Source organism: Colius striatus, chromosome 4, assembly GCF_028858725.1.
Source record: "Colius striatus isolate bColStr4 chromosome 4, bColStr4.1.hap1, whole genome shotgun sequence".
NCBI classification, from domain to species: Eukaryota; Metazoa; Chordata; class Aves; order Coliiformes; family Coliidae; genus Colius; species Colius striatus.
In genome coordinates, this window is record NC_084762.1 from 23992835 (window position 1) to 24015064 (window position 22230).

A 22230-nucleotide genomic window follows, 5' to 3' on the forward strand; every position below is an offset into this window, starting at 1 on the left:
GAGAAGGAGTGCCTGAAATAAATCCCTAGGTACAGTCCTGCCATTTCTGTTTTAAAAGAAGACCAATTTAGCATTGGAGAACTCATCTTATTGTACAGTATAAATTTTTAGTAACTAGTGGGCAATTTATTTTCCAAAGACTTGCATTATAAGGCCCTGCTCTTTGCAATGCTTACATGCTTGCTTAACTTTGCATCTCTGAATTGTCCCTTTTAAATCAATGAGATTATTCACATGCATAAAGTTATGCCCATATTTTTTTGTAATATGAGAGCACAGATAAGATAGGATGTGAGAAAGGAAGTATTATTATCCTCATCTTGCAGAAGAGGAACTGAAGCACAGCAAAAATGAGATCCCGATCCTCCACGGAGTGTATACATGCTTAATCTGTAAGCACACGACTACTTTCCATCAGGTTAACCATGCCCTCTGGACTGAAGTGAAAGGTCTGGCTTTCAGCGACTGGCTCTGCCACCGATTTTAAGTAAGTTACTTAAATTCAGGTGCTTATAAAGCGTGGGACACATTTCCCACGGGATGCCAGTGAGCAGGTTGAGATAAAGGAGGGCGATGCAACCCTTGAGCCTTAGCTCCGAGGCGTTACAGGTGGCCGTCTGCCACCTCCGGCGTTTGCAGACCGCCAAGTCTCAGCGCCGCTTGAGCTGTGCCCCGGGAGCGCCGACCCCCCTCCCGCGCCCGCAGCTCAGCGCAGCCGGCGGGGCGTCCCGGTAAAGCGCCTCGGCAGGTAAAGCGGCGGCGGGGAGGGTGAGGAGAGGAGCGCGGGCGGTAGGGACCGGGCGCGGAGCCGCCGCTCGCGGGGCAGCACCGGCACATGGAGCAGCGCCGCGCCGCCACAGCTCCCACCCGCCCCGGACCCGCCAGAGCAGGCACTGCAGGGCGGGGGTTCCCGGGCGGGCCCCAGCCCCCGAGGCGGGGAGTGTCAGCCGCAGCGGCTGCAGCGTGGGGTGAGGTGAGGAGGGCCGCGCCGAGCCGAGCCGAGCCGGCGCTGCTGGGGCGAAGTTGCCGGGAGCGTGAAGTGGGAGACTGCGAGTCCCACAGGGAAGTCTTCCCATTCCATCCCATCCTATTTTTCACCTCCTCCCTATCTCACGAGTTATTTTGTTTTGGTTTGGTTTTTTTTCTTCTTTCCTCTAATCTGAAAACATTCCACCGCAGTTTGTGTCTAATCCAGGCGTTTTGGAGCTCCACCTTAACATGAGTAGCTGTCAGGGGGTGACCGAGAAGGGGTTCATCGGTTCGAAGGAAAGGGAAGCGGTGGGGCGGTGAAAACGTTGCCCTTACGCGAGAGCGGGCGCAGAGCGCGGTGTTCTCGCTTCCTCGAGTGGGCTAAAGCATTTTGGTTCATTCAAAGCCCGAGTACAAATTGCTGGCGCTGGTAATTCGCAGAGGGGAGAAAGGTGTGGCGGTTGTAAAAACCATTAGGAACTTGTAAAATTAGCAGCCCCTGTGGGGAACAGCGTTAAAGAAGTTGCTCACTTCCGAATAGCGGTGCCTCCAGAAGTTTTCCTCTTTGCGATACAGCCTGTCACAGCTGTGAGGTTTTCTTTCGTCCTGCTCCGCAAAGTTACCCTTTCTGTCGAAGGGCTGGTTTCGCTCTGTAGTCGTTATTAAAGAAGATGTGTGTAGTTAGAAACTGTGTATGTGAAGAAACAAGTTCCTAGTGCAGCAGTCGATTCTAAGGAAACTTTTAATTTTGTGCTTCGAGAAACCTGATCGCTTCTTGGATTACTTTTCTACCTTGGTCGAGAAGGTATGGTAACACTGATAGATACTGTGGAAAGCATTCTGCATTCAAAATTGTTAAAAGTTAATAATACTGTGTCGGGAGGAGGGAGGGGTGGAATGTAGTTTATGGTTGAAAATTGTCTCAAAAAAGTGGTGTTTTGTGGAATGCAAGAGTTTTTAGATTTGTATGCCCACTGGCTTAAACCATGTAAATTATTGAAGAGGGATGTAACTTTGTTTTTTTTCTTTCTTGATTTTTCTGTTTTCTCCTTACACTGAGTCCCCTTACACGAATAAGCGCAAATAATGCTTTCAGAGGACTTTGGGAGTCAGAGTTAGAATGAGAGTTTCCTGGCTACGTGTTTTTCTTTTCAATAGCTAGATGCTACCAAGGTTACATCCATATGCATTTACTGTCCAGCCATCCAAAAACCACCTAAATTAAGTAAACTGAGTATCTAATCCTGATTATATTTCACACGTTCATCTTAACCCATTTGCTAGACTTTAATAATCTAGTTTTAAAATTGGAAGCAATAACGCATTGTTAGGTCCAAATCCTTTAGAAGATGCACTCTGTTAGCTTCAGTTGACTGCTCACATCAATTGTAAGTCGCATGCATGCTGAAGTACCATGTAGTATATAACTCTCTACATTTCAATAATCACTTAAGAAGCATAACAAAGAAAAACTATATTATTATGTTGCATTTAGAAATAAGTAGTAAAATTCCTTCCAAATACTTGGAAGGACTTTGCCTAAATTAGCTAAGTAGGGACATGTTCTGAGTGGCTTGCAGCAGGGCTCTTGCCTTGCTAGTGAATTGCATACTTTAAGGTGTTCAGATTCTCAATGAAATAGAATAAATAAGGATGGGATGGCTTTCTTGCATGAAAATGTAGCTGCTTCTGCATTTTCCAAACAAAACTTTTGCCCTTAGGTAACTTTGTTTATTTTTGTTTCTCTTCTTTGTAAGTCAAAAAAAAAAAAAACCCAAAAAAGAGAACAGATTTGTTTGTGTTAACCATGTAAATGTTCACTTTTCCTCTTCATGGGTTAATGTAACAGCAGCATACAGTAGTTCATACTATGTTTCTTTTCCAAAAGATGTCATTGTTTGCAGAAGCTTCTTTCTGGTATTGACATGCTCTGCTTTGGTTTAAAATCATAAATACTGTTTTAAAACTGAATAAAAAATACTGGATATATGGCTTAGACTGCCATATACCCCCACCCTCCTCAAGATATCACAATCCTTAGCAAAGCTTTACCAAGTTTTAGTTTGGCTGTGTGCTTTATTGCTTTATGAAAGCTGCCTGTGGACATGAGAAACTAACTGTAGACTAATTGCATGACCAAGTACTCTTAAAATGATAGCCGTCCTTAGCAAAATTGTGTAGGGAAGTGTCCAAAATACTGCAGAGCTCTGCACTTTCCTAAGTTCATGTTTTTGTTATCCCAGACTCACTTTCAACCTTAAAGATTTTCTGGCAAATATTGGTGACTGTCCACGCTTTTTCTTTTTCTTTTTCTTTTTCTTTTTCTTTTTCTTTTTCTTTTTCTTTTTCTTTTTCTTTTTCTTTTTCTTTTTCTTTTTCTCTGAGTAAAGTGGTCTAAACTCAGAACTTGATATACTGGAATTTTATAAAAAATAAAAATTATTTTCCTAATGCTTATTATTATTTTATTTATTATTTCCTAATGCTTATTATTATTTTCCTAATTATTTTCCTAAACTTAAGATAGAAAACAAGAAGGCAGGTTTATCTACTGAGTGACAAGACTGACCATAATGAAGTCAATGTAAGTCAAGTGCTGGACATCCTCAAGAGCCAGGATTTCAAACTTAATGCACTGAGAGCCTTCTACCTCCTTAGTACGGCTTCCAGGGAAGGCAACAGGAATGCAGAGGCCCAATGTAGAATTGCACTGACTCTTCTAATTTAGTCGGGAAGGACTGATGGACCCTGGTAATTAGAAGAGGGATCACTGATCTCTCTGGCCTGATATAGTGACAGGAAGACAGGGCAGAGGACTCCTGTCTCTTTGCTCTTCATTCTCTCAGTAACTGGAGAAGCTTTGTTTATCTCAGCTGAGTATTTCTCAGAGTGGCTAGCTACCTAACTCAAAGTCAGATGAGTAGGTGTATTTTTAGTAGGTCCCATGCTTAGGAGTTGCAGCAGAAACAAGCTTGCTGTACACCTGTGGCTTTACACCTCAGCTCCCAGACATCAATGCTCGCTCTGAGAAAGGTCTGGTTGCATGTTTTGTTATATAAGCAGGAATGACACATTTTTCATTTGTATTACATGTAGTTTACAATAAAAAAAAAAATGCAGTAGTCTCCATCTTGGCGTTACTATAGCAGTTTTCCTTTCTCTTGTCATCCTTAATACCAAAAACCTGGTCTGCTTGCCACTTCCACTGCATAGCAATGCAGAAGTGTAAGTGGAGAATCGATCCACAGAGTTTTACAACAATAAAAAACTTGTTTCTCATCATTAAAATTGGCCAACTCCAAAATCAAGCCAAAGACATTACCAGACGTATTTTATTTGAGCTTAGGTCCTTCTCAGACATGCCACAATCTTGCAGAAAAGAAGGAAATGGGTCCAGTTTGTATTTCAGCAACAGAAAACAAGGGCATAATGAATGCCCTTGGCTGTTCTGGCAGATCATTTCTGGCAACATTTGCTTTAAAAGTCCAGAGGCTATCAAAAGTCATGGACCACAGCCTAATTGTGTGGCTCTTTGTCAGGAAAAGCTTCCACTGATGACTTGTGGGATTTAATTTTTTTTGCCTCCTGTTTTATGTGCAGGAAGAGCTGGGTCCATAGTGATTTTTTTGTTTTTCAGTCAAGATTCACATATGTACTTGATTAGATTTTGACCAGTTATTACTTTCTACTATTATGAAAAGTAATAGAATTAGACCAAAGAAAACATAGTAAAGTGATAAGCTGTAGCATGGCAATAATGGAATCTTTGGAAAAAGTTGCATCCTTACGAGGGTAAGGTGAGATGTGCTGCTGGCACTGTAGTAGGCTCCCCTGGAATTCCCCTCCCAAGCAACAAACCCCGCTTTTGTAGGAAGTATAAAATCACACAGAAAGAGAGGTTGGAGAACCATGTCTTCTCAGATTCCTTCTCAAAAAAAAAAAAAAAAAAAAAAAAAACCAAGAAAGGGAAAAAGGGGAGGAGTGGAGGCTGTGCTGCTGGACAACTACTGCTTGGTTAAAAGCAGTTGCTAAATACCCTCAGAAGGATACTAGGAATATATTATGTCAGTTGAGGAGTGGAAGGTAAGGACCGTCATTGGGTTTTTCTGGATGTGTGATTCTCTGGGAAGAGTTTTTAAATGCTTGCAACTCAATGCGAGACTCAAAAGAGGGAAAACCCATTCCTCACTGGGTTTTTTTGTTGTGTTTTTTTTCCCTCCCTGTAATCCAAAGATCCTGCCCCTTCACCCCCCCAGAGCTGAACAGCACTGAGATGAGTGTGAACGCTGAGGACAGGTGACCTCACTGTTGTTAGCTTTATGAAAGCTTTAAACAGAAGGTTACTTTAAATGCCTTCCACTTGCTCAAAGTAGCTGTGGTAGTTCTTTCTCCTTAGGACTATCCAGCAAAGCCTTCAGCTTCAGGTGGGAAACTCCCAGCTTCCTAGTTCAGCTGTGGTTTGGTGTTCCCACATCTGCAATTTGCACATAAATGTAACTGCAACTTAGAGTCACAGTTTTGTTTGCTTCCTAACTTTAAATGGGATCATGTAAGCCTCCAAGGTTATTTCATGATCCATCTGAAAAGCCCATGAAGTTCTGCCTCAGCCTCATCTTTAAGACACACCTTTCTCCATCTTTTAAGCTGGTGAACAAGGAGAGATTGCAGATTTTTTTTACACTGTGCAGGTTACTACCAACATAGTGTGATGACTGGAAAGGTAGGTCCTAGTCCTGAAAAGATTCATACCTGTTTTTAGCTTTATTTATACTGCTGCAAATTCATGAGGATAGGATAGTGCAGGTCTGGGACCTGCATGGCACGTTCATGCTTCTTGTATAAATGCCTCAAAACACCATTCAGAATGGAGTTTTTAAAGAGCAGTCACACTGAACTTGTGTTTTTTAAGCAATAGGAACTGTCCACTTCTTTAGCTTACCTTGTGGTGTATTTCATATGGAAGACCTAAATTTCTTCTTCTGAGCCCAGTTGCTCTAGCTTTCTCAGTAAAAAAAGAAGCTTGCTCTGTAAGATAGATCTGATTCCCCGCTGCATTGCTTCATTTTTCTGCTTGTATCAACTCCTGAGAACAGTGGAGGAATTGCAACATAGATCTGGAGTTGTCTGGAGTGGATTGGGTCCAAAATATTTGCAAAAGCTGAGTAAATTAACTGAAACATAGTGTGGAAAAACTTACTAATTCATTCCAATTATAGTAATTTTAGGAATTATTTTTAGGTTTATTTGGGAGTGAGGGAAGGGGGAGGGGATTAGATACAGATCTCTAATATGCTTGTTCAGGCTGATAATGTCCTTTAATAATCTGTAACAGATTGAACAGTTTGAAGGGAAATTAGGAAGCAGTTCTGTGATTGTGAGATAGGATTATTGAAACATCCTATAATTTGGACAAATCAACTACTGATATATTGTTGGAGATACTTGGCAATAATAATTCTAGATATAAAGAGATTGTTAATGTTTTTTATGTTTTCTGTATTGTGTATTTAAATATACTGTGCTAAGGACATCCTACGCATTTACAAAAAACAACAAAAAATATGGATACGAAAAGTACAATTTTACATCTGGAAGAATATCCAAGAGCTCAATTTGATCACTCAAGAATGGGCTGTATTCTTGGATTGAGTGCCCTAATTTACACCTCACCTTTTTTTTTTTTTTGGTCACTTTGTATGATGAAAATGTGTGCATTTTCTTTGTTATGGTGAATTTATTTCACCTTTCTACTTGATTTTTAGCGAATAAAGATGAGGGTTTAATGAGTTGTTAAAATGTGGCCTTAATTAGGGAAATTACCTTCATATTTTTCTTATATTGTGGAAGCAATTTACAATGACTCTGGTTGCAATTAAAAACCTTGAACGGAAGAACCTTTTTCATATTTGTAATGTTACCAAGTCCCATAATTGCACACAAAGTCAATAAAAGAAAGGATTTTAAAAAGTTATCTCCTTTAATAATGAATTGTTACAGTAATGCAGCAGTAACACAGTAGAATGGTAAAAAGAGTACATATGGAAAACACAGACATACAAGATGCGCTTTTTGTCACTTATCAGTGCTTTAACAATGAATTCCCAAATAACTGACAATTATGTAGGATCTTTGAAACAACTTTTTTTACACCCTCACAATAGTTCACTAACATGAAAATTAATTTTACTTGTGCCAAAGATAGAAATGTTTCACATCTGCACTGTTTGTGTTCTTTTCTTCATCTCGTGTGTTGACTTACAGTGCTTCCTTCACTTTGTAGACAGAAGCTCTCCATTGAAATTTGACTGTATGCTCATAATTGTATTGTCAATTCCTGTAGTTAACCAGAGTTTACACTAAGCAAGAATAGAGAAATGGCTGAATAAACTGAACATCTCCCTAGACTTTATAGCAAATGTTGAATATGGAATTAGTGTAGAGGTGGGGAAACTGATCCACCTAGTTGTGACCTTTTTTGTTTGTTTTAATGCAGTCATTTAAAACACCTGGCAAATTGGGTTTAGGTTTTTTTTTTTAATACACAGGAATGGAAAGACACTGAAGTGCTTATTATGGTTCTCAGTTTTTAGTTTTCAGAAATGACCAGCCCTCATCTTTGTAGCTATTATTTAAATTTTGCTGTGTGATGAGATGAAAATTAAAAATAGAATTAAAATGCTTCTGAAGTTGAGTCATTCACGGAGACTGCGAAGTCTAGCATATTACATTACAATAATAAAGCTAATTATCATCTGCTTCCTGAGATATTTGATGCTTTTAATTAAAACTAGTTTACAGGATCACAGAGGTTTTTCTTCAAGTGTTTCCACTGATTGTGCAATGCATGCTACCATTTACCCATATTTAACTGCTTTCCTGTTGTATGTCCAGTTGTATGTAGCACATTCATCTATGAAGTTAAAAGTCTATTAAAAAAAATAGGTTCTTTGTTTAAAGGGAAACTAAACATTAAATATTTTAACAGAGTTGTGTTTATTCATCTGTTTCTTGGTTATTCATTCAAACTCATCAACTTCAGTGAATGCAAGAGGCTTGATTCTGCTAGGTGAACACCCTCTGGTGCAATTAGAAGTGCAGCTGTGTTTTTCTGCAGGTAGATGCAACTCTCAAAATACAAAAGAGCGATGACACATATAATCATATACATATCACTCCTAACCTGTTGTTAATGTGCAAATTCTTCTGTCAAGTATGTTAAGGGCTACCGTAGCTCAACGGTACTGTGTTTTTCAGGCTGCACCCTAGTTTGTAATATTAATTTGTGTATTAAACTTCTCTTTATGTGTCTTAGATGGTTGAGTCGAGGACCTATTTAGGGAGCTTTGCTTGAGTTTAGGTTGTAAAGTGGTTCGGGTTTTATGGTTTTGGTTGTTGGTTCAGAATTTTAGTTTGCTAAAGCTGCAGCCTATGTGACAAGGAGCCAATGAAACATGTCAAAGACCACAACGAGGAGATGTGCTCACATAGGAGTGCTCTGTTAGGTTAGGGTCAGCTGCTCCAATGACCTGTGCGAGCAGTCCATTTTCCTGCTGTGGGGCTGCTTGCACAAGCAGGAGTTGAGAAATCAGCCCTTTCCCCAAGGTGGCTGTGGAAGCCAGGCTGAGGTTTGCCTCTTCGCTTGTTTGTTTTATCACAGTTAACTCAGAGCTGCCATGGCTTAGGAACACCTTTCCCTCTCTTTTTATATTTGCAACAGCATCTGCAGAACACTAGGTTTCTTGTAGAGGTTTTCTTCTCCCCTGTTCCAGATGTCGTGAGCACTCCTATTTTCTGCTCTGAAGCTTTGTGGAAAAGTGTATGTGCCCCCACAGGGTGCACTCAAGACAGAAGTTTTCCTTCAGGGACCTTTCTGTCAGCTCAGAGAGGCTACACCTACGAATAGTTAGGAAACATTCAGCTGAATGTGGTGTACCTTTGTGGACTCCTTGAAGCTCCGGAAGTAGAGCTGTCTGTAGATGGAAGGAGAGCTTCAGTTTAGGTGTGCTAGCATAAGTCCAAAGTGGCTCTACAAATGTTAAATTTGATTTCCACACTATAAGTGAGGTCCCAGTGTGGTGAACATGAAGCATGTGTTGTCCCAGAGACATGAATACACGTGTACCTTGGGAAACAAAGAAGAAAAAATAGCTAGTCTTTGGCATTGAATTAGGTCATTCCATTGAATTGTATCAATGGCCCAAGCTTGCAGTCTTTTAATATCCTAGTAGAGCAGGGTTTGTAGGAGGACTGATGTGCTCACGCATTTGAATTGATAAAACACTGTATAAATGCTAAGCATTTATTTTTTTGACAAGAAGGCTTACTTTTGAATTTGCATTGTGAAACGGGACATGAAATAATAAACCAAGACTTGCAAATAATTAATTCGCTGTAATCTGAAAGATTAGAAAATGTTGAACTTGAAATTACTTCTTCCTTCTTCCTGTTTACCCATAATCCTAAAGGTCCCAAATTCATTTCTGGTTGTAATTGACAATTGTAATTGTATAAATGGAGCAGTACATAAGTGATTCACAGAGTGTATTTTGATATATTCTTAAGACATAGCAGAAGTTGTAACATAGAGAGAGTTGCAAGAAGCGAAAGTAAATATTCTTTGGGATGAAGATAGTAACCTGGACAAACACTAACTAATTTAAATTAAAAAAAAAAATGAGAATGTGATCAGTTAGGTGTTTCCCTATTTAAAACAAAATCAACATAAATTTTCAGAGGGTTTTGTGTGTTAATTAGTGTAAGATTTCAATGTTTCATTCATTTTCCAAAGCATTATGGCAGCTTCATTTGTGAATCTGGTAGTTGAAGTCTGAAAAGGAAAACACACAGGTTAGAGTTCTGTACCTGAAATGACTTGAATAAATAATCTATTTTGAAGCGAGCTTAGGGGCCAAACTTTGAAGCTACTTGGATTCCTCAATAAATAAAGTATCTATTATCATGTAGGTACTGGTCCCTTTCCTGCTACAAATGAGAGCTATGTATGCTCATTAGAGCAATGTTGCTTCAGTCAGTTGGCCACCTAGCTTTTGATTTCTAGCTTTAGGCTTCTACATTAGCAGCTAGCCTAAATACATGTGACTGCATTGAAGACAGTGAAGTCATACCCGCTTATGCTAGTGGTAAATTTGGTATTATAGATAGAATTGAAAATGAAAAATTGCAAACCAATTCTTTATCTTGACAAAAGATACAGTTATTTAGGGTTTCATGTCACAAACACTTCTAAACAAGTGTTCTTTTTGATAATTCTTTGTAAAGATCTATTAATTTACAAATTGATCTCAAGTAGGTACTTTGGTACAAATCCTTATATCTGTCCATAAGGCTCTCTTGCTTTCTGGGACATCAGAGGAGGAAAGGAAGATAAAACAGGGTATAGTTTCCTATTCATAGATTTACCATACCAAAGGGAAAGAAAAAAAATTCTGTTAGTGCTTAAAAATTAGCCCAAGACATCTTATGCCCAAATCTGGTGTGACAAACCTTTTAACAGTGTCAGAGCCAAACCTGATGCATTGCAGTCATTGCAGAATTGGGGGTGTGTGCCTTGTCACGTATTCTTTGCTAATATTAAGCCTAGGATGAAGATTTCATCTAGGATGGGATTTCATTATTATACCACAGGATACTATAGTGTTAGAATACAATTTTCCCCTGGGAGGGATCCAAAACACCCTTTAGGATTTTATCAATTTGTTTAGTGCCTGTGGATCTTAATCTACATTTAGAAAACTGCTTAATTGTTCTAATTAATCATTAAGTGACAATCTTTCCCATGTCACTTTTCCACCAGCTGTATTTTTTTTTCCTCCATATTTTATCCATGGGGAAATGGATCAGCTATGCCAAATGTCCTAAAATCACCTAATTCAAGGATAAACCTTGAAGTCATCTCTTAGAACTAGGGGCATGTGGCCTCACTGAAAGCAAGTCTAGAAGTATTCCACTATAAAAAAACCCAAATCAATAACAAAACCACACCACTCCCAAAACCAAACCAAACTGTACTCCTGTTAACTCAATTAAAAAAAACAAAACAAAACACCAAAAAAAACCCCAAAACAAAACTATATACTCTAATTTACCTCTCCATTTAAAAATTGGGAAGTGCTTTCAAACTGAATTCTGCCTAATGACAGCAAGAGATACAAAGGAGTACAGCAGAGAATTGTGCTATTGAAGTTGTAGAAATGCTGAACGTAAAGTTTGTCATGCCAAAGGGAGGCAAGTTCAGGAATACGAAAATAAAAGAAATTTTCTCCTTTACCATCTCTTCCTCTTGTCACTCCCCATCCTGCTGAAGCCCTAACGCTAGGGAGAAAGCAGGTGCAGTTGGAATGAAGTGCCCTTCATGAGTGTGGCTCCCTTCTGATGGTTATTTTCTTGGGTTCTTTTTTTTGGTTGGTTAGAGTTCACTGTAATGTGTGGATGAATGTGTAGTAATCAGCTGATTAATAGTAGCCAGTTGACCCTTGAAGGCAATAATAGCTGTACAGGTATTTCTTTTTCTTTTCTTCCTTTGTGTTCAGCGATGCTTACGGGAGGAATAAGAGACTATACTATACCAACATAGTTGTATGATACGAACTGCCATAAATACAGTATGTTTCCAGTAACTGAAAAAGATACCATTATAGGATTTTCCCTCCTGCATGAGAAGGTGCATTTTCAACTGACTAAATTAAAAAGGGACCTATTAAAAGCTCTTCAGTCTCATAGGAACTGATGCAAATTGTTGAGTGATAGGTGGCTTTTTGCATTTTGCATGGCTGTAGTAATTTCTGAGAATTATATATAGATGTTAGACAAACTGCCTGTCTGGAATTAAAGTTTAAGAGCAGAATAAAACAAGGCAGAACAAGATTGGATATTAAGTAGTGCTATGGTACATATGCAACAGGCAGAATAATCTCTGAGAATACCAAACTTGTTTTTTGCAAACTGTGTAGACCAAAATCTGTTCTTCAGCCTATCTGTCTGCAGCTCTGCAGCCTACACACTCTCTTTTTGCAAGTCTAGCATGGACTTGGTAAAGGAAAACAGCTTTTGCAAAGGCCAAAGGCAAGCAGTGTACTGGAGCTCAGATGTACTGATGATATTCAAAGCAAGTAAGAAGACCATAAAATTTAGGAAGTTAATAAATATCACCACAACTATTGCTCTTTCCCACTACAGCTTTTTCAGTAGCAGGTTGAAGATTTTTGGATGAAAAAGAAAAATTATAGAAGTTGGGCTAAAAAGGCTCAGGCAAGTTGGAGCCTGTAGGAACTCAAGTCATGTCCTCCTCTGCTTCCAAGCCTCAAGAAAATGTAACTCCTTTAATTTCAGGAAACAGTGTTGGTGGGGCAGGTATCTCAGTTATAAGGAACAGCAAAGAGCCAAGTCCTCTGCTTGGTAGGATGTGAAGCCAGCCACACCAGCTGAAGACATGACCTAGCATACCCTGACTGATAAAAGAGCTTGCAGGCTTTTTTGTCCCCTCCCCACCTGAGGTTACCTCAGCTGCCCATACTGTACTTCAAGGTGGAGTGCACTGCGACTATGTGCTCCTGCAGCACATCTATTATCCAAGAGGCCACCAGCTGTCAGCAGCCAGGGCTCGAGTCTTGGCACCTGCAGGGTCTCTCTCTGAATGAAAACCTGAATTTTGTTTCTACCCCACTAAGCCTCTGCATGCATCTCCCTGGTGTTTGTGGTCACTGGTCGGTGGCTCCTCAGAAGATGGTGTGTCGCAAGCAGGGGGCAGGAGCTTCCCGGTATAACTAGCCACACCAGGGAGCCAGCCATCTGTCAGCAAAACAGGAAGGTACGGGTTCCCTTTCCCTCCTGGGCTTGTTTCGCTATTTTCGGGAGCTGTACTTCTCCCCTGTGCAGTGCCGGGCCGGTGCGGTCTGAAGGAAGGACTCCTGGGCGAGCGAGGGGCCAAAGTCTGCGGCTGCTGCTCTGCCCATCTGCTATGGCTGGAGATGTATTCATTATTAATGGTGGTAGTGGTGGTTGCTGCTCAGATATGCAGCCCTGCCTGGGTAAATGAGACATTCTTCAGCAAATTGCTTCGTTTTTTGATTGCTGATTGTACGCGTGTCACCAAGCTGACTCAAGGTTCATCGATGCATGCTCAGTAAATTAGAAAGAACATAACTATGGATCAACCAAGAGAATGAATTCTGTGCCTACAATGACCCAGGGCCATTTAATTTTCTGCTTAATTTTGTTGCAGTCAGTTTGCATTTTGGGTTATTATGCAGTAGGAAATTAACAATAAATAACAAATTTGGTCCTCCTGTGCTTGTAATGATATTTTTATAAATCTTTGTAATGCTGTTTTTAAAAGGATCAAGGTCTGTGCCAGTCTGATACTCCAGCAAGAATGCAAGGAGGAAATAAAGAGAAAAATACATTATTCTTCCCAGATAATCTTATAGTTAAATAGCAAAGGGTTGTTTTTTTTTTTCTTCCCTTCTTTCTCCTTCTTTATGCGTGTGGGGTTGAGGTTTTTATTCTTTTTCTGTATGTGTATATGTGGGTTATTTTGCATTACCTTAAAGCGCTTACTCTCTTCTCAGATAACGTCAAGAAAATGGAAACAGATGAGGCTCAAGATATGTCCCAGGTTTCAGGTGAGGTCCTTAATAAATACTTCTACAAATAAAATCTTAAATTCCTGCTCATCTTTCTCTCATAAGCAATCTTTTTCCTGTTGTCAATAAAATTGCCATGGGTCTTTTTTAAAAGAATAGTGGGAATTGAGATATAATTAGTGATATCACTTGATATCAAACTCGACAGTGCATGGAATTTTTTTTAAAAGGAACTGGGTAAATAAAGAAGTCAAGCGAATATAGAAGCATATATGTAATTTTGCATTAAACCTATGGCCTGAAGCATGGTCAGGTGTATGTTTACACTCTTTCTCCTGGGCCCAAAATTCTGATTGTTACAAAGTAAGTGTAGAACAAAAAAAATCATCAGATGGGAGAGGCAAGTACTAATTAAAAACAAACAAGCTGTATTTACTACATAAGATTATTTGACTTTTTTTTCCAGAGGATTCAGTTTTACTTACAAACATTTAAAAGAAAAAAAAGGGAAAGAATGACATGAGGCTTTAATGAGACTTTGCACTTTTAACTGGTTTTCTGCAAGACGACAGAAGTTAGGTTTCAAAAATTCGCCCTATAGTGGCATGGATAGGATTTTGCAGTCTTACCCCATATTGATATTCCTAGTGGGAGGAGAGTTACTCTTAACTGCCTTGGAAAATAATCCCTTAAAATGAGCTTGGCGAGATAACATACATTCATACTGTTGGGGTTCCACAGTTGAAAAAGGACATGTTAGTCTGTTTCCTGGTTTCCTTAATATACTGGCAGCTGCAACGGTTAATGGCTTTCAGTTTTCACTTCTAGTGTTCAGCCTGGAGCATAGTAGCAACGTCACTGAGGCTTGGCTACTCCTGACAGATACCTACTTGGGAGTTCTGCTCTGAACAGGCAGCTCTGGGGCACTGCTGCGTCAGGACCTGGAGGCCAGCTATAAGAGTATAGTGTGGCTGGCTAGTGTGAACTGGATATTGCTGAAATAGATTAACACAATTTATTAAAAAAAAAAAAAAAACTCCCTCTTTTCTGAAAATACTGAGGAGTGTTCTCAAAAATTGTAACTTGGAATTTCTAATATTGTCAGAAAACTGAAAAGACATTTTGTGTCTGAAAGAACAGCAGTATAATAATGCTTCATGCCAACGGAAGATTGTTACTTTTAGTAGAGGGCAGTCATTCCTAGTCAGTCCTGTGCATTCCTTTCCTGAAGTAACAATTTAAGAATTGTAGCTGGATATACTTACCCACTACTGTTTTGTAACATGCAGAAAAAATTTGTAATTGAAATAAAACCTGCCCTATACATGCTATGTTTGAAGCATATGTGTCCCTAGCACAAAAGAAGTGGGAGTTTAATCCTTTAGGCAGACGAATCCCTGTGGATTCGTTCGGAACAGTGAGAGGCATCATGATTTGAGTACAGCTTCTCTGCCTGCTGCAGAAACAGCGTCCTGCTTGTGTGAGCTCCTGGGGGCAGGAGAGTTGACCTCTTTGTCTGCATCATCACAGGCTTCCCTGGATCCCCTCACCTAACCTTTGTGATATTCTTTAGAACAGTGTTAATTTGAGCTCTGCACCTGCTACTTCTTACCAGAGTGTTGCTTTTTTTTCCTTTTGACATGTGGAAGAGCAGTGTGGGAGATGCTACCTTGATTCAAGGAGTGGATTAGAAGGGTACACACTTTGCCTTTTGTATGGTCTGCTTCTCCCCTCAAGAGGGAAGATTTGTAAGAAACTTTACTGCTTAAAAGTTTGTGTATAAGTTACTATATGCATGATGTATACCTATGTATATAATTTGTAGCTCTCAAAGTTTGCCAGGATTTGAACCACTTTCTTATACCCATTACCTTTTCTAGCTAATCATGCTGATGAGAATAGTACTCTTCTGTGATGTGAGGGGGTTCTTTTAAGAAAAAAAAAGTACTATAAGAGGAATTTTACCACTAGTAAGAGGTAGACCTACATAAACAGATTACAGAAAAAAAACCCAAAATCTGATTTGAACTCTTCCTGCTGTTCATGTCACTGAGCATCTGGTGCCTTCTGTGAGCAGAGTCTATGAGTTGTATTGGGTTGTTAGCTGGATTTGTGAACAAATGGCCAACGAAAGAACTTGCTAATTTACTTTCATTTGTGATTTGGGTTGCGTGTGAACTCAGCCTTCTGGAAAAAGGAGTTTGTCAGATTAGATTCTAGTAAGGTCTCACTAGAAAGTATAGAGATGTTATCTACTACCTACAATGACTTTCCTGGGGTTCTACATGCTTCTAGGATGCTTCCTTGCATGATGAGGGAACACTACTATATATTGGGAACCAGTTAGACAATTGCACAGTTTCAGGAGTGTCAAATTGTCTTGTCAGCTGAAAACCACTTTTGTTTATTACCCTGTGAGTAATGCTCATCAAGTGTAGCTTATTCTCTGAGCTATGGAATTAGGTGACTTGAGTAGTTGGGGGAGGGGAGTCTTTTTGATTTGTTTTTTTTTAACGTGGAAGTAAAACAGGTCTCTATAAACAGTCTGAGCTCAACAGCAGTGTTTAGCAACCATGTGCTTTATGCAGCTATAGTTGAGTATGGTGAGGATGAGCCAGGTCAAGAGAATATAAAACCAATGTGAGCGAGCCATACTGTGTGCACACAGGCATTCCCACTTCTGGGAATCCAGGCATGTCTGACTCCTAAAGGAACTGTGTGAATAGCACAAAGTTTACACAGTTTATTTTTCTCCTGAAAGCGATATTTCATGAGGCAAGCAGTTGCAGTTCTGAAATGAGGAGAGAGCTGACATACATTTAACCAAACAGTATCCGGCACCCATACAAGAATCAGAAAACACAGATAATATCTCACTTAACAAGCAATATTTTTCCTGCCTTTTTTTTTTTTTTCTCAGTTCTACTAGAGAAAAAGGGATGCAAATTGAGTTGTGACTGTCATCCAGAAAAATGTACATTGCTTTTCTGGCATAACTTCTTCAGGGGTTCTATTGTTTACATAGGAAACTACCCTCAGGCATTAAATACACCCAACATTAGTTTGTGAGAGGATAGAGAATGAGAAATCCTGCCCTGGTTCTTTTTTTACCAGTTGTATCTCCAGCAGCACCATCCTGGCATGAGCTGAAATGCTCTCAGAACTGAATGGAGATGTTAAAGAAACACCAGACCACAGAACATAGGAAGTGTAGAACCTTACTGGACTGATTGCTTTGTTGCCTTCCTCTCTTTCCTCATGTCTTTATATTGCTAGGACAGAGGTGAGAAAACTCAAGAGAAGCCAAAGCTTTTACCAGTGATAGACTAGGTGCTTTTGTGCCTACATAGATGGCTGTATTTGAAAGTCTAAGGCTATCTTTCAAAACTTTAGGAGGAACTGAGGGAATATATGATACAATCTCCATTTGTATTTAACCAAGGGCAGTGTGAATTGGTGATAGTGCCAGAAACAGAATTTTATCTCTACAGCTGCTTTGTCTTTTCATTTGATATGTTAAGTGGCCCTTTACAAAAATTTTAAAAACAAACCCAAAACCACTCACCTACACCTCCCCTCCCCAAGACTAGATTGCATTGTTTATGCTTATTTTCTTATTTTTGAGCAAAAATATAACATTGGAATGGAATAAATCTATTATACTTTGCTCTGTTATGTGACATTTTAATAACTTACCCCAGTACTTGCTAGTAAGTTTGGTGTTTTTTTAGCTCTATCCTTTCAGTCAGTAATTGTTCTGGATGTGCCTGTTACAAATTAAATAGGAAACTGTTACCTCCTTTCCCTTACCCTCATTCCATTTTGAAATTCATTGGAAAAAGGATGTTAGTGAGACTGCATATCTGTAAGATTAACATGCAGTAGTGAACTTACTGTAGATGTAGTTAGGGTATGAAATACAAATATCATGCTCTAGAATCCAAGACACAGAGTTCAACAAATATATCTAATGTAAATCCACTGTTTATACCCTGCCTTCTTGTAGGCAGGGATTACTCGATCACATGTAACAGTAAACTTGTCTTTAATGACTCATTCTTAACATTTGATTTTCTCTAAGTTTTCTTAACTGCAGTTTCCTGCGAAGAGGGAGGCATAGCAGATCTCCAGTTTCTGCCCCTCCAAGTCCATGATGCTAGCCTGATTCATGCCACTTGGGGCAAATGGCTATTAATTTAACAAGTAGAACGCTGCTATCTGTGAAACAATTCACCATAAACTGCAAAAGTACAAACAGGCTTCTATTCCAGAAGACTGCTTTGACAAAACATCCTACTCGGCCTGCTTATTGTATGATGCCTAATTGAACATACTAAGAAAGCTTTGATTTTGTTTGCCATTTGTTATCTCATAGATCTGAGATTATGTGTTTATATTGGTTTGTAGCCAAAAAAAGCCTTCAATTTTTAGGGTAAGTGTTCTGAATCTAAAGTAAGACAAAGCATCAACTTCTGTTGTTCTAAATGGGAGCACACTTTGAACCTTGGAAGGTGTAGGTGGCTTTTGATTACTATTACTTTTTAACAAATTTCCCTAACCTGTATGTAGTCCGAAGACAGCTGATGCTGACTAAACTGCCTCTTGCCCTCTGATTAAACTTCTGGGTTTTTTTGGTTTTATTTTGTTGAGAAAGAAAGGTGAAATGTTTCAGCTGTCTCTCCTCACCTATGCATTGTATCTTTAAGAGGTACTTTAGCTTGACAGAATGGGACTTGACTTGCAAAGTTTCTGGCAGATCTTTAGATTACTTACAACCCATAAAAACACTGCAGAAAACTACAGGAACAACTAAATAAGGAGCTAAGCGGTGGATGACAAAACCTGTTTGTAATAAACTTACTTTCTACTTTTACTTTCCTCTGATGTAAAATTCATAGTCCCACTTTTCCATTTATGCAGTCCATCTCACGCTTGCACTTTTATCCAATGGGTGTGATTTTGACCACTTAAGAATACCCTACAGATGCTGGACCTTATGAAATCTTTCTAGTATGTTCCTTCGCCAGTGCAGAACTGTTCTTTCATTACCCTGAACTACTCTAGCTGTAGTTTTAGATGGTTCATCTGATGCTGCTCCTACAATTCCAGCTTGGAGATTGTTCTACAGTCTGATAGACACATTGTTAAGAAATGCAGTCACACACTCGTTTTGTTCACGTAAACCTAGATTTGTGCAAACAACCCAAACCAGCTGATTTGGAAGATTAATTAAAACTATCTGTCATTTTTCCATTCATCATGATCAGTAGAGTTTGGAAAGCACGATGCTGATGCTTTGCTCCATTTGGAAGACTGGGATGAAACTACTGTCTTCTTTCAGGTCAAATCCATAACTAGCATTACCAGACTGTTGTCACTTAAGCTTTATTTGTTTCAATATTTCCTTTTCTGAGAAATTATTTCAGAATTAATATTTGTGTGTAAATGAGGAAATTCTCATTAGGAAAAAAAAAAACCCACTAATTTGCTATGCCTTTGTGCCATCAAATTATTGCTCTTATTGCTATAGAATGTCTAATAGATTGCATCCATGTGTATCAGTAACATCTTCATTTTGGCAACAGGGTAGGGTTGGAAGGAATCTTTAGAGATCATCTAGTCCAGCCCCCTGCTAAAGCAGGTCTGCCTAGATCAGGTCACACAGGAACGCGTCCAGGTGGGTTTTGAAAACCTCCAGAGACAGAGGCTCCACACCCACTCTGGGCAGCCTGTGTCAGAGCTCCATCACCTTCACAGTAAAGAAGTTTTTTCTCTTGTTTAAGTGGAACTTTGTGTTCCAGCTTTTGTCCATTGTCCCTTGCTCTGTCCCGGAGACAACACAAAAAAGTGCTGCCTCATCCTCTTGACAAACACCTTTTAAATATTTTTGTTAATGAGATCCTACTCAGTCTTCTCCAGGTTGAACAGTCCCAGGTCTTGCACCCTTTCCTCATACAGAAGATGTTCCAGTCCCCTGATCATCTTGGTGGCCCTGCACTGGTCTCTCTCCAGAAGATCTCTGTCCCTCTTGAGCTGAGGAGCCCAGAACTGGACACGGGACTCTAGATGAGGCCTTACATTACTGAGTTCAAATTCTGATCTGGGCCTATTCCATTCTTTGTTATTAATACAAAACCAGACTTTTAGTAATAGTCAATAAAACTAATCACTTAGATAATTCTTTTGGTGCTTAATTCCAAAGGCAAGCTTTTGTTAGAGATACACAAAGTCATTTTAAAAGAAGCTCTGCAAGACAGGGATAGCACTATGGATAGGACATATATGTCTTGACTGAGAGCTAAACCAAGAAAACTCGCAGTTTCTGGAAGTGCAATACTTAATGAGAGAGTTATTTTCCTTATTGTATTGCATTCAGCATTAAACCTCTTCCATAATGCTTACAATGTGCTAAAGCACTGGGCTATTTTCTTGTGCTAAACTTTGTGTACACAAGATACTGGGGTTTGTTTCCTCTTTACAGATAAAAGATCATAAAACTCTTGTATTAGTTGTATTTTGACTCACCACTGTTAATTGTAAAAGTTTTAAGAAATCTTAGGTGCTATGGGCACATAATTACTTGTAGGCATAAGGACCAGGCAGAACTTGGTCTGTGGATATTAGTGAAGCTTGCTGAACATGTAATTGAATTCTTAGTTGGAAATAGAATTTAATTTTTTGAGTAGTTCTGTTAAAGCCCTAGAATACTTGTGGGTTAGACTTCCCCATGTCATTTAAGCAAATCTGGATGGGCTCTCAAGGAGCCTTTGTGGAAGACAGAAGGCTTTTTTACAAAAGATGACCCTTTGATAAACTCTGGAATCTGTCAGTCTACATGAGCAAAACTGGATTTTCTGAGCATAGCAGCTGAAAAATATCCACGCGTTATAAATATCCAAAATGGTCCAGACCTCAGTAAATGTATATCTGTATATCCAGACCTCAGTAAATTTGGAAGAGACATTGGCCATGCATTCTTTTCACAAATATAATTCCTCTGTATTCAAAAGAAACTTCATCTGGAGGACAGTGGGTTTTGTCCTTAGAACGCCAAGCTTTTAGTAGTGTTCAGGTTTTTTGTTAAGTTTTAGTTGGTTTGTGGTTCCTCCTACAGTACTGTTTGAAAATGAGGCTACTCTCATGACTAACTGGTGCTATTTTCTTCAATACTAGGGAAGGAAAGTCCTCCAATTAGTGATGTCCCAGATGATGCAGATGAACCTATGCCTGTACCAGAGGACCTTTCAACTACTTCTGGAGGACAACAGAGTGCTAAGAATGAGAGAATCTTGGGTAAGATGACTGGTCTACTCTGATAAGAAATGTTAGTATGTAATGTAATATGCCAATAATGTTAAAGTACTGCATAGCAAACTGGTAGACAAGCAGGTCCTGTACCTTTTCACCATGTTCGGCACAGGATTACTCAGCTGCTTAATGTTTTTTGTGCAACCTTGTCTTTGGGAAAGGCATTTTGAAGGACAGCAAACATTTTCATCTGCTTATAAAGATCCTACTATTAATCATATTTCTAAAGTGTGACTGATTGTACTAAATTCTCTCCAGGAAACATGGTTTTCATTCTGTGTAGGAAATGGAATTAAATTTTTAGTTCCAGGTCAAAATTGTCTGAACTCAGATTTGATAAAAAATCAGTAAACTCTCAGACATTTTTATTATAATTTTTATTCTACATTTGAACGTTATCTTGAATGTTGTCTTCAGATTTCTCTAGAAATGCCATATTAGAACGCATATACTTTTCATATGTTTCAGATTTCAATATCTGATCTTCATCTATATTTCCTTTTTTTTTAAATTGGGAGAACCTTAGAAAACACATTTTCTTCTTCTAAGTAAAAGTTCACAATTGATAAATTCTGATTAAATTACTGTCCAGAGATGATTTTACAAAGTGCTGATACTTGTTAGGAATCCCTCCCACTGAGGACTACCAATGCTGTTGAATACTGCATGCATCAGCTCCCATGTAGTCCACTAAAAAGATTAGATGGTATTTCTTGAGCACGATGCTTTTTTGCTAGTAGAAAAAGAAAACGGAAATAAAAAGAGAAAAAACACACGGTGACCTCCAGAATGCTGTGATCAATGCCTTGTATGATAAAAATATTTCAGGAGAGGAGTGATGGTAAAAATATATTTGTTTATCCACAAGTAGAATTATTGCTTATCATTTTTATGTTCCTATAGTAAGAATAAGGGTCAGGGTAGTAGACTGTTTATGGAGAGATTGCAAGTGCTGTTAAATATTTATTGTCCAAGGAAGTCCAAAAAGAATGACAAGTAGAAAAGGAGGCAGAGAAGTCAAATTAATCAAGTAAAGATGATACAGCAGGATGGTGTCAGCATTAGGAATAGACCCTAACCCAAGCTCCAGCACTAGCTAGTAAAGAATGCAGCAACTCGTACATCTTCACTTTATTTACCACTTGATCCTCTCCTACCAAAAATGTGAACATACAGTTCAGCTCCTATGCGAATATTGACATACTTTATGAACAAATTAATTTTTATAAATGCTTTTTGATAATCTGGTTACTTACCTAGTGCATTTTTTTTTAGTTCAAAGCTCTTTGGACAAAATCTTGCCTTTACTGCCTGTATATCAACTCAGTAAAATGAGTTAAGCCTCTTCTCT

The 22230-nt window shown here is 39.0% G+C and overlaps 1 protein-coding gene across 11 annotated transcripts in view; it reads left to right on the top strand.

The window, feature by feature from the left end:
- The first annotated feature begins 404 nt into the window (after window positions 1-404).
- Window positions 405-22230, top strand: part of IKZF1 (IKAROS family zinc finger 1) — a 69088-nt gene continuing 47262 nt past the window's right edge. For 5 of the 11 annotated variants that reach the window (XM_061994743.1, XM_061994732.1, XM_061994740.1 and 2 more), the window contains exons 1-3: window positions 12876-13016; window positions 13557-13610; window positions 20745-20864. In XM_061994743.1, coding sequence (XP_061850727.1) covers window positions 12947-13016; window positions 13557-13610; window positions 20745-20864 — 244 coding nt within the window. In that variant the 5' untranslated portion in view covers window positions 12876-12946. The other 6 variants (XM_061994736.1, XM_061994734.1, XM_061994733.1 and 3 more) reach the window with 6 other exon arrangements.